The 13382-nt window shown below is 47.0% G+C and overlaps 1 protein-coding gene across 2 annotated transcripts in view; it reads left to right on the top strand.

Annotated features, from left to right (window-relative positions):
- Positions 1 to 13072, top strand: part of LOC141165128 (17-beta-hydroxysteroid dehydrogenase type 3-like) — a 145749-nt gene extending 132677 nt beyond the window's left edge. For both annotated transcript variants that reach the window (XM_073650768.1, XM_073650767.1), the window contains 3 exons: positions 476 to 541; positions 12503 to 12652; positions 12876 to 13072. In XM_073650768.1, the coding sequence (XP_073506869.1) occupies positions 476 to 541; positions 12503 to 12652; positions 12876 to 12986 (327 nt within the window). In that variant the 3' untranslated portion in view covers positions 12987 to 13072. The remainder of the gene's footprint in view (positions 1 to 475; positions 542 to 12502; positions 12653 to 12875) is intronic.
- The last annotated feature ends 310 nt before the right edge of the window (positions 13073 to 13382 follow it).

Below are 13382 nucleotides of genomic sequence, written 5' to 3'. Positions count from 1 at the left end.
TTTATCTATATATCTATGTCTGTATATAAGATTGCTTTATTAGTTTGAAAACTAGCTTTAAATTACATAGAGAATTACAATATCTAAAAGATGATGTTAAAAACGCATTGCATACAGATTGCATAGGCATGTCATACGGATGTCATACAGATGCTAGTTGAGAAAAATCGCATTGTAATCGCATGACACTCGTCCTACTTTTCTGGATCAACATTGGACCGATTTTTTGTACACTAGTGTGACTCCAGCCTTAAGGTTTTTATATTGCCCACACTTGTTACTTGCTACAGGTGAGTTTGAATGAGCATCACATGCTTGAAACAAAGTTGTTTACCCTCAATTTTAGAAAGGTGACAACAATTTTGTCCTGCCCATTTTGGGGTTTTGTGTGAAATTATGTCCAATTTGCCTTTTTTATTTAGTTTTCTCATTGTTTAATTGTTTGAATATGTGATTTATATCTATTCTCTGTTAGGTGTTTGTGGATTTCTTTTCTCGTGGTCTTCATACAGAATACAAGTCTAAAGGAATAACAGTACAGGTTGGAATCCTAATTCACAATCTTTTATAGTATAAAATATGGTTCTGAAACATAACTAACAGGGTATATTAATATTGCTCAGTCTCTAGGTTATTGACCACTACTGCAGTCTACCAGAGGTGTCTGGACTCCTAGGCAAGGAGCACAGTGCTTACAAGTTCTTTCCAATAGAGATTGTAATCACTACAATCAAGCTGTCCAGAGTTATGGATCCGGCCAGCTTTAGTACCACAGCCCTCTTCCAATATTGCTTCTGCTTGCAGCGGTGAAGAGCGCACAGTTCCTGCCAGTTGCGCAACTATAACATTTGTCCACACTGTCAGTCAAAGAGGAGCGCACCGCTTAAAAGCAAGCAGCTAGCTGGGAGACTGGGGAGCAATGCTCTGCTGAAGAATGTGCCATATCTTTATACTTTGTACTGTATTCAGCTTACAATTGTGACGTCAGTGCCGATATGCAGCACACCGAATAGACTAGAAGAACCAACTAATATGTTTTTCACTTAGAACATATACAGTGGTGTGAAAAAGTGTTTGCCCCCTTCCTGATTTCTTATTCTTTTGCATATTTGTCACACTTAAATGTTTCAGATCACAAAACAAATTTAAGTAACAAAGATAACACAAAATACAGTTTTTAAATGAAGGTCTTTATTATTAAGGGAAAAACAAATCCAAACCTACAGGGTCCTGTGTGAAAAAGTGATTTCCCCCTAAACCTAATAACTGGTTGGGCCACCCCATAGCAGCAAGATCTGCAATCAAGCATTTGCGATAACTGGCAATGAGTCTTTTACAATGCTCTGGAGGAATTTTGGCCCACTCATCTTTGCAAAATTGTTGTAATTCAGCCACAATGGAGGGTTTCCGAGCATGAACCACCTTTTTAAAGTCATGGCATAGCATCTCAATCAGGTTAAGGTTAGGACTTTGACTAGGCTACTCCAAAGTCTTAATTTTGTTTTTCTTAAGTCATTCAGAGGTGGACTTGCTGGTGTGGTTTGGATCATTGTCCTGCTGCATAACCCAAGTGCACTTCAGCTTGAGGTCATGAACAGATGGACGGACATTCTCCTACAGGATTTTTTGGTAGACAGCAGAATTCATGGTTCCATTTACCGCAGCATGTCTTTCAGGCCCTGAAGCAGCAAAACAGCCCCAGACCATCACACTTCCACCACCATATTTTACTGTTGGTATGATGTTCCTTTTCTGAAATGCTGTGTTACTTCTACCCCAGATGTAATGGGACATACATCTTCCAAAAAGTTAAACTTTTGTCTCGGCAGTGCACAGAGCATTCTCCCAAAAGTCTTGGCGATCATCAAGATGTTTTCTGGCAAAACTGCGATGAGCCTTTATGTTCTTTTTGCTCAGCATTGGTTTTTGTCTTGGAACTCTGCCATGCATGTCATATTTTCCCAGTCTCTTTCTTATGGTGGAGTCATGAATACTGACCTTAACTGAAGCAAGTGAGTCCTGCAGTTCTTTGGATATTGTTGTGGGGTCATTTGTAATCTCTTGGATGGGTCGTCGCTGCGCTCTTGGGGTAATTTTGGTCAGCTGGCCACTCCTGGGAAGGTTCACCACTGTTCCATGTTTTCGCCATTCGTGGATAATATCTCACACTGTGGATCACTGTAGTCCCAAAGCTTTAGGCTATGTGCCCATGATGCAGAAATGAAGCGGAAAATTTCCACTTCATTTCTGCATGTCCTTGCCCGGAAAAACGCATGCGGAATTTGACATGCATTTTTCGCATGCGTTTTGCACATGCGGAATTGCCTTGTGTTTTCTAGTGCATTTTAGATGGCAATTCCGCATGCGTAAACGCACAAATAATGGACATGCTGCAGAATTTTCTGCACATCAAAAACACTGCGGAAAATTCCGCAGCATGGGCATTGCAATTGCGGAATTACATAGGGGACCATGGGAGAAGGCTTACCAAGCGTTTACCAAGCGTTTCTGCTGCAAAAATTCCGCAGCAAAAACGCTTGAAAAACGCATTGTGGGCACGGACCCTTAGAAATGGCTTTGTAACCTTTTACAAACTGATAGGTCTCAATTACTTTGTTTCTCATTTGTTCCTGAATTTCTTTGGATCCCAGCATGATGTCTAGCTTTTGAGGATCTTTTGGTCTACTTCCCTTTGTCAGGCAGGTCCTATTTAAGTGATTTCTTGATTGAGAACAGGTGTGGCAGTTATCAGGTGTAACATACCTGGCGGCGTCCTTGCATGGTGGTCCATCTCCCACTGTGCAAGAGCGCGCACTTGATCTCCAGTCCAGAATGTCTCTCTGGCTTCCCTCCATGCTGTCTGTTTGTGTCTGTTTCTGCTGCTTAAGGGCGGCGCCCGATCACTTCCTGCCCTGCTTCTGCCCGCTGCTCCGGCAGTCCTGTCCTGCCCTGCTTCTGCCCGCTGCTCCGGCAGTCCTGTCCTGCCCTGCTTCTGCCCGCTGCTCCGGCAGTCCTGTCCTGCCCTGCTTCTGCCCGCTGCTCCGGCAGTCCTGTCCTGCCCTGCTTCTGCCCGCTGCTCCGGCAGTCCTGTCCTGCCCTGCTTCTGCCCGCTGCTCCGGCAGTCCTGTCCTGCCCTGCTTCTGCCCGCTGCTCCGGCAGTCCTGCCCTGCCCTGCTTCTGCCCGCTGCTCCGGCAGTCCTGCCCTGCCCTGCTTGTGCTCGCTGCTCCTGCAGCCCTGTCCTGCTCTGTTCTTGCCCACCGCTTCGGGCGTTCCCTCTCTGCTGTGGTTGTCTACCGCATCTGCGGTTCTGTGACCCAGTCTGTACTGGGTCTTAACCTTTCTGTGCTCCAGCCCGTCCTTTCGGCCAGTACCTCCCTGCCTGCATACTCGCCTGTATCCACCCATCTGCATACCTGCCGTGTTTGCTTATATCCACCAGTCTGTGCCAGCCTAACCTGCCTGTTCCTGAGTCCCAGTGTGTACTGGGTCCTATCCCGCCTGTGTTCCTACCTGCTAGTGCCTCCCTGTCTGCACTCTAGCTGTGCTTGCCTGTACCCCTCTACCTGTATTGTTCCTGAGTCCCAGTGTGTACTGGGTCCTATCCCGCCTGTGTTCCTACCTGCTAGTGCCTCCCTGTCTGCACTCTAGCTGCGCTTGCCTTTACCCGCCTGCCTGCATACCAGTCGTGCCTGCCTATACCCTCCAGTCTGTGCGCCAGCCTAACCAGCCTGATCCAGTAATCCCTGTGTGGGTCAACCCCCGTGTCCGGAGTTTGACCTGGAGTAGCACCTGGTCCCTCTGCCCGGTTTCTCCCTGGTGCACTGGCGTCGTATGCCGTCGTGCCATCTTGGTCGGATCGGCCAGATACTTAGTCACGCCCCTCCAGGCACTCTCCGGTTCATGGTCCAGTGGAATCACTACAATCACACGCACACGCCGCTCAGCCCGGGCGTGTGCATAACAGCATGCTCAGGCCATGGTTCCCGTTGAGCCCCACGGCCTTCGCTCTCTGAGAAGTTTTCCAGCGAATACATGCATTAAAATAAATAAATAAATATTTTTTTTTTCCTTTAGCTGAGTTCCAGACGAATTACGCACCCGTCCAGATGGATCTATCTGCTCTCGTTCCCGCGGATCCGCTACGTTATTATGGGGATCCTAGACAAAGTCGTGCATTTGTGGAGCAATGCATGCTACACTTCAAGTTCTACCCTCTATGTTTTCCCACCGATCGGGTTAAGGTGGCATTCATTATGTCTTACCTGGCGGGTGATGCCTTGGAATGGATCAACCCCCTATATGAAACACAGGATCCGATCCTCCTGGACCTAATGGCCTTCCTGGTGGCCTTTCTAATGGTCTTCGATGATCCTAACCCGGAGGCTCCTGCTGAAGCTTCACTTCCCAATATCCCGGAGCAGCCCCAATGGGTAATGTGTGTGGGTAGCGCAATAGTCCTCCAGCCCAATGAGACTACTGCCCACCCAGAATCCTCACAGGGTGACTACGCTTTCCGGAATACTTCTCCCAACCTCAAGAGGCAGTCCAGACGTGCTAGACGTAGAGGCAAGCCGTCACGCCAGGGTCTGTCCTCCCTGAGACCTCCTGACCCCAACCTTGAAGTCCATACTGAAGCTTCATCTCCCTGTATCCCGGAGAAGCCCCAACGGGTAATGTGCGTGGGTAGTGCACCAGTTCTCCTGCCCGAAGAGACTTCTGCCCATCCAGACTCCACACAGGAGAACTTCCTGCACCCGGCATCAGATGCTTCACCCACTTTAACCGGTGTGCATGTCCAAGGATGCTCCAAAGCTGTGGTTACCTCAGAGTCTGTGCACCTCTACTACCTGGCGGAGGACCCCCTGTTGCCTCCTGAATCCTCCGGGATACCACTCGATGACAAATGGAGAGAGAATTCTCTACACCCGGTACTCGATACTTTGTCCGCTTCGTCCTGTGAGCCTGACAATGGGTACCCCAAAGTGGTAGTTACCCCCGAGTCTCTACACCCCTCCGACCAGGCGGAGGACCTCCAGTTGTCTCCTGAACCCTTCGGGGTGCTACCTGGTAGCGAAAGGACAGAGACTCTCCTATACTCTGTACCTGATACCTCGCTCGCTTCGTCCAGTGAGTCCAACCTAGTGTACTCCGAAGCAGAGGTTACTCCCGAGTCTCTACACCCCTCCGACCAGGCGGAGGACCTCCAGTTGTCTCCTGAACCCTTCGGGGTGCTACCTGGTAGCGAAAGGACAGAGACTCTCCTATACTCTGTACCTGATACCTCGCTCGCTTCGTCCAGTGAGTCCAACCTAGTGTACTCTGAAGCAGTGGTTACTCCCGAGTCTCTACACTCCTCTGACCAGGCGGAGGACCTCCAGTTGTCTCCAGAACCCTTCGGGGTGCCACCTGGTGGTAAATGGACAGAGACTTTCCTATATCCTGGATCTGATACCTCGCTTGCTTCGTCCAGTGAGTCCGACCTAGTGTACTCTGAAGCAGAGGTTACCCGTGAGTCTCTACACCCCTCTGACCAGGCGGAGGACCGCCAGTTGTCTCCAGAACCCTTCGGGGTGCCACCTGGTGGAGAATGGACAGAGACTTTCCTATACTCGGTACCCGATACCTCGCCTGCTTCGTCCAGTGAGTCCGACCTAGTGTACTCTGAAGCAGATGTTTTCTCTGAGCCTCTGCACTCTTCTGACCTGGCGGAGGACCTCCAGTTGTTTCCTGAATCCTCCGGGGTACCACCAGAAAACAAAGAGACAGTGACTTTTCCTCATTATGTACCTGATAACCCGTCTATTTCTTCCTGTGAGCTTGACAAGATGTACCTCGAAGCAGAGATTACCCCCAAGTCTCTGTCCCCCTCCAACCCGGTGGAGGACTTCCAGTTGTCTCCTGTACCCTCTGGGGTGCCACCTGAAAATATGTGGAGAGAGACTTCCTTGTGTGCTGTTCCTGGTACTCCACCCGTTTCGTCTGTTGCTAAGGGTGGCTGGATGGGAGGTAGCATCCTAGCTACCCAGAGGAGACCAGTTTTTCCGGTGGACAGTGGAAGTGATCTCTTCGAAGTGAAGAATTGGCCCTCAAATTCCCTACGGAAGATTCTGGCAGGCCTGAAGAAGAGGGGGCGTAAGGGGGGGGGTACTGTAACATACCTGGCGGCGTCCTTGCATGGTGGTCCATCTCCCACTGTGCAAGAGCGCGCACTTGATCTCCAGTCCAGAATGTCTCTCTGGCTTCCCTCCATGCTGTCTGTTTGTGTCTGTTTCTGCTGCTTAAGGGCGGCGCCCGATCACTTCCTGCCCTGCTTCTGCCCGCTGCTCCGGCAGTCCTGTCCTGCCCTGCTTCTGCCCGCTGCTCCGGCAGTCCTGTCCTGCCCTGCTTCTGCCCGCTGCTCCGGCAGTCCTGTCCTGCCCTGCTTCTGCCCGCTGCTCCGGCAGTCCTGTCCTGCCCTGCTTCTGCCCGCTGCTCCGGCAGTCCTGTCCTGCCCTGCTTCTGCCCGCTGCTCCGGCAGTCCTGTCCTGCCCTGCTTCTGCCCGCTGCTCCGGCAGTCCTGCCCTGCCCTGCTTCTGCCCGCTGCTCCGGCAGTCCTGCCCTGCCCTGCTTGTGCTCGCTGCTCCTGCAGCCCTGTCCTGCTCTGTTCTTGCCCACCGCTTCGGGCGTTCCCTCTCTGCTGTGGTTGTCTACCGCATCTGCGGTTCTGTGACCCAGTCTGTACTGGGTCTTAACCTTTCTGTGCTCCAGCCCGTCCTTTCGGCCAGTACCTCCCTGCCTGCATACTCGCCTGTATCCACCCATCTGCATACCTGCCGTGTTTGCTTATATCCACCAGTCTGTGCCAGCCTAACCTGCCTGTTCCTGAGTCCCAGTGTGTACTGGGTCCTATCCCGCCTGTGTTCCTACCTGCTAGTGCCTCCCTGTCTGCACTCTAGCTGTGCTTGCCTGTACCCCTCTACCTGTATTGTTCCTGAGTCCCAGTGTGTACTGGGTCCTATCCCGCCTGTGTTCCTACCTGCTAGTGCCTCCCTGTCTGCACTCTAGCTGCGCTTGCCTTTACCCGCCTGCCTGCATACCAGTCGTGCCTGCCTATACCCTCCAGTCTGTGCGCCAGCCTAACCAGCCTGATCCAGTAATCCCTGTGTGGGTCAACCCCCGTGTCCGGAGTTTGACCTGGAGTAGCACCTGGTCCCTCTGCCCGGTTTCTCCCTGGTGCACTGGCGTCGTATGCCGTCGTGCCATCTTGGTCGGATCGGCCAGATACTTAGTCACGCCCCTCCAGGCACTCTCCGGTTCATGGTCCAGTGGAATCACTACAATCACACGCACACGCCGCTCAGCCCGGGCGTGTGCATAACATCAGGCCTGTGTGTGGCTAGGGAAATTGAACTCAGCTTCCCAAAGATGTGATAAACCACAGTTAATTTATGTTTTAAGGGGGGCAATCACTTTTTCACACTGGGCCCTGTAGGTTTGGATTTCTTTTTCCCTTAATAATAAAGATCTTCATTTAAAACTGCATTTTTTTACTTTTACTATCTTTGTCTAATATTTAAATTTAAACAAATAATATATAAAAACACGCGCTGCACTGCTGGAATTGTGTGCAGCTGCTGGTAGTGACACAGGCTCTGTGTGAATGACGTGTCCTGAAAAGACGCTGTCTTCTTACAAGCTGTCTGCTGCGCACTGAGTGGATCCTTTCCGGGAGGACACTCCCGCATCGGACATCTACAGCGGGACTAACGCGGTGGCAGCAACGCCAGTCTGTGGAGCATCTGGGCACTTACAAGATATTTTAACATTCACCACTTTTTTACATATGCCCTACTCACTTATCTATAGGCATAATTAATCGGTTGGAGGTGTAGCAGCCACCATAATGGAGCTGTTATCAGTTTTATCAGACTTTATCCTATATTCATCCATTTTTATATGCACATATTGATGCTATCCAGCTAGGTACACTTTCTGGTGTGTTTAGGGAGTGCGAGCGCGGTAGTACGGTTTCAGTTTTTTCCTAATATTTAAATTTGTTTTGTGATCTGAAACATTTAAGTGTGACAAACATGCAAAAGAATAAGAAATCAGGAAGGGGGCAAACACTTTTTCACACTACTGTATGTGATTGGCTGTGTTCAATACACATTTAAGTTAAAAGTCATGAAAATATCGTAACCAGAGATCATTGCAAATCAGGGAACCGCTGCATTTTTAATTAGTGTTCCCTTGTGTGTATTTTGCCAAAAACATGACAAAATTTCATCTATTTTGGAAAAAAAACTATATGGAGAAAAATAATAATGTGGTGTGGTATGTTAGTATATGCTATTATCTAACCTGACAAATGTGATGTATATTTCTTTGGTAAAGTCAAGGGCTGTACTTGAGGCTCCCACAATATCCAGGGATTTAAAACTTAAACACACAGAGGGTCAGGGCCCCACACAGTCCTCCATACAGAATAATGTGCCTCACATAGTCCTCCATACAGAATAATGGGCTCACATAGTCCTCCATACAGAATAATGGGCCTCACATAGTCCTCCATACAGAATAATGGGCCCCGCATAGTCCTCCATACAGTATAATGGGCCTCATATAGTCATCCATACAGAATAATGGCCCCACATAGTCCTCCATACAGAATAATGGCCCCACATAGAGTTGGCGGTTCTGGTGTCGGGGGCCAAATATCAGGGCTGGCTCAAGGTTTTTTTGGGTCCCGGGCGAAAGAGTCTCAGTGGGCCCCTTTAACACATACCACGATTCATGATGCACAGATACCGCAGAGAAATATATATGTAGTACAATGCAAAGATTTCACTTCTTACATTACATGAGTGATATCTATTGTAAATTCCACAATAGCTCAGAAACCGGTGAATCGCTCCACACAGTATACTGGCCCCCATAAAATGCTCCATACAGAATACTGGCCCTCATAAAATGCTCCATACGGAATACTGGCCCCCATATAACGCTCCATACGGAATACTGGCCCCCATATAACGCTCCATACTGAATACTGGCCCCCATATAACGCTCCAAACAGAATACTGGCCCCCATAAAACGCTCCGTACAGGATACTGGCCCCCATATAACGCTCCGTACAGGATACTGGTCCCCTTATAACGCTCCATACAGGATACTGGCCCCCATATAATGCTCCATGCAGGCTGTTCCCCCCACATAATGCCCTATGCAGGCTGTTCCTCCCTTATAATGCCCCATGCAGGATGTCACCCCCAATATAATGCCCCATGCAGGATGTCACCCTTCATATAATGCCCTATGCAAGATGTCCCTTTCCCCCCTATATAATGCCCCATGTAGGATGTCCCTTCCCCCCATATAATGTCCCATGCAGGATGTCCCTCCCCCCATATAATACCCCATGCAGGATATCACCCCTCATATAATGCCCCATGCAGGATGTCACTTCCCCCCATATAATGCCCCATGCAGGATGTCCCTTTCCCCCCTATATAATGCCACATGCAGGATGTCCCTTCCCCCCATATAATGCCCCATGCAGGATGTCCCTTCCCCCCCCCATATAATGCCCCATGCAGGATATCACCCTCTCTCTTTAAAATGCCCCATGCAGGATGTCACCCCTCCTCTTTATAATGCCCCATGCTAGGATGTCACCCACCCATATAATGTACCATGCAGGATTTCACACCCTCATATAATGCCCCATGCCTCCGTACATTAAAAAAAAAAAAAAAGAAAAAAAATCAAATACTCGCCTCACTTCTCCTCACCTGCTGCCGCTGCTCAGGTCCGGACTCCAGCGTCACTGGCGTCTTCCCGCTCTGAGCTGCCTGTGACGGCTCAGAGGAGGGCACGGTGTAAAGACGTCACAGCACCCTCTGACATGAGACGTCACAGGGAGCGCACAGCAGAATACAGCAGATCTGCGGAGGCATGGGGAGAGATAAGTATCCGGCTGCCGGGGCGCTGAGCAAGCGAGGGGAAGGGCGGGCGCTGGCACCGCTCTCCTCCGCCCATAGCCCGGCGGGGTGCCCAACCGCGAGTGGGCCCCCCGCCTGCTCAGGGCCCCGGCAGTTGCCCGGGTGCTGACGCCGGCCCTGCCAAATATAACCACCCTGAGAGCCAGATTTGGCCCACGGCCCAGAGTTTGACACGTGTGTACTAGGTAGACTATCACTACATATAGTCTTGACAAGCATTAATCAATTAATTAACATCTATTAACCAATAAATGAGTTATTGGTTAACATTGTACTAACATTCTGTATTTTGTTATTGTGCTTTATACAAACCTGCAGAACATCTGCTTTCCTGCAAGCAAATCTAAATAAAATGAACAGCTGGTGAAGCTTGTCCACTTCATGTCAGTCCTCGTTATATAACATGTAGAACAGTACAGAGCCCTAGGGCATGGTAACATGAATTCACACCATCTCCACATTCTCCAGCCACTGACATTTTATTTAAGGGAAAAACAAAGCATGAAACAAATAGAAACACAATTATTTATAAAAATGAAACAAAGTTTGAAAAGTGTAAGACAGAACCATCACTTAGCCAAATAAATGTCAAACAGGTTTAGAAAACAGAGAATATTCTCCGGCTGAAGGGACCCGTTGCCAGTATTGATTAAAACATAACTTTTATTAGTTTACCTCTTAATAAAATTGGTTCTACAGTTCAATTGGGTACAAAAACCCTTGAGGTCCTTAGTTTTACTGTGCCTGCAAATTCCCTTTAGAGGACGACTTTAGTCTTTAACTGTCTCTAGTATTTTGTAGTCTTACCATTTATTTATTTGCCTCCAAGCAACCTGTCCAAGTTGCATCTTAATAGAAAAAATATATTACGGCAGCACTCCAAGTAAATTCAGTTCTTAGAAAAAATGGACTTTATTGAGCCCAAATGGCAACTTTTCAGTTTACAGAACCTCTCTCAAGCCGAAACGTTGCCATTTGGGCTCAATAAAATCCATTTTTTCTAAGAACTGAATTTACTTGGAGTGCTGCCTTAATATATTTATATATATATATATATATATATATATATATATATATATTTATATTTTCATCTTTTACATTTTAAAAATTACAAAAAGGAAAATGGACCAATGCCAAAGTTTGGGCACCCTTGGAGATTTGTGTGCTCATATCATTTTGTCCGAGGTGTCGGACCTAATTAGCCTGTTAGAGTTATGGCTTGTTCACTATCACTGTATGTACATAGTTAGATAGGACAGGGAAACTCTGCAAAGAGTAACGCCACAATATTAGATGAAATTAACGAAAAGCACAGACGGGCTGGAGAGTGTTCTACCATATCTGAGACGATTGTCTAGACAAGTAGCGAAGATCTCGTGTAATTCTGCAATATTTTACTCTTTGCTCTCCTATCCTATGGCTATCATCCTCCTGTGACACACTGTAATGGATCTGATAATGTATTGCTATGTTTTGGCTACATTTTCTTTGTGTGTTTTTGCTCGGTTGGACTATTATGGTAAAATACTGTTTGCTGGGGTTCCTTGATCAACCAGTAAATTGTTGTGGAAAACGCATCAGAACTCCCTGTAACCTTTTAAGACTTAAAGAAAAACTGTCACCGGGTTTTTGCCACCTAATCTGAGCATAATGTAGAGACAGAGGCCCTGATTCCAGCAACATATTATTTACTGGGCTGCTTGCTGTACTTACTGCTTACTCATTTTGGTTAAATAAGTGGTTCATCAGCAGAAGATTGTCACAAGAGGACTGGTAAACCTGCTGCTTTTTAGTCCTCCATATTCATGAGCTCTGTAAAACCCCGCCCCACCACTGATTGGCAGCTTTCTGCCTATGTACAGTATACAAAGAAAGCTGGCAATCAGTGGTGTGGGGTTATACACTGCTGAGTATGGAGAAAACTGGTACATCTGCAGCAGAGAAAAGTGATCTTTATCAGAACTATACTAAGCATCCCAGTAAGTGATACATTGCTGGAATCAGGGTATCTGCCCCTACATCATGCAGGACTTAGATAGGGTAGCAAAAATCTGGCGACAGATTCACTTTAAGCTGGCTATACTCAGAGACACAATCCGAGGTTCTACTACAACGCCTTTATGTGGTTGCTTTTGTTTGGAAGCCTCTTCAAAAGTGATAAAAGTGATATTGCTTTTTTAGATAGCGTCTATCAGAAATTAACATTTACACTCTGCCATATTTAGACACAAGAAAATTGGAATCTTTACGTGGAGAAAACTGGGTTACTACCAAATAGTGCTTTGTTTTTCCCTTCTTCTGTTGGACTTGTGACTTTTCCCAACTTGATTATGTAGAAGTATAACAGTTAATAGGACTGTCATTAATAATGGCAAATTCTATGTCATTGATACGGCAGAAGCATGAAGTAGACAGGATAGACGGCTTATTATTTTCGAAACCCCCCGGACCAAAAATACTAATAGAAAATGACTGAGAAAGTATATTGCTTTTCCTTAATATGCAGTCTTCCATCCACAGTGTGTGATGCCATTGTTGGTCTCAACTGAAATGACCTATAAAATGAAAACAAACATTTTTGTGAAATCTGCTGATGATTTTGCCCATGAAGCATTGAACACTGTTGGGTACACGGAAAGAACTAGTGGATGTATGTCACACTCTCTGCAGGTAAAAAAACCCATTATCCTTCTAAGTAAAATTCAAAGTTTCATGTATTTTCGTATTCTAGGTCCGCTGGTGATGCTGTAGTTCACCATTGGTGTTTCTTGCCTAATATGCCGGAAGTGCCTTTAATTATTAATTGCTCCCTTATACTTCATTAAACAACTATAGTTTACATTTCAATTTGATTTTCCTTTTATCATTTGTTATATTATTATTTTCTCTACAGAGTTATGCTCTGCACCTCCTGCCAGATAAACTTTTGTACCTTTTACTGCAATCCGAATTAATGAAGAAACAATTTAATGACATATCCCGCTCCAAAAATAAAGAAAACTGAGGATTATTTTTCCTGCCCTACAAACACAGAACTGATCAATTGTGTGGATGGCTATAAAAGTTCAATAAACATTTGGTTTGAATATTTTTCTCCTTGTGATATTATTCTGTAGAGTATGGTATTAGGTCATTAGCTAGAAAGAAAATGAAGATTACAATAGAAAATGTATATGTTCAGTTGTGGTCAACATTATTGGCACCCCATGGCCAGATTGCTCTCATTATAATATTTTTTGCGCCAACATCGGCGGTGCTTATCACCAGCAGGGCGCGCTCCTATTGCACCGCTGCTGGCAATAGAGAGACGGGGCGTAGCTGCAGCCGTCGCCATCTCGATGATGTCATCGCATGACTGCGCCATTTACCATGTACTTGTCAGCAAGAAGAGGGAGGAAGC

Source organism: Phyllobates terribilis, unplaced genomic scaffold (assembly GCF_046119375.1).
Source record: "Phyllobates terribilis strain yellow unplaced genomic scaffold, ASM4611937v1 Scaffold_11__3_contigs__length_659146591, whole genome shotgun sequence".
Taxonomy (NCBI): domain Eukaryota; kingdom Metazoa; phylum Chordata; class Amphibia; order Anura; family Dendrobatidae; genus Phyllobates; species Phyllobates terribilis.
The sequence above is the reverse complement of the archived record's forward strand: the minus strand, read 5'-3'. Positions and strand labels throughout refer to the sequence as shown.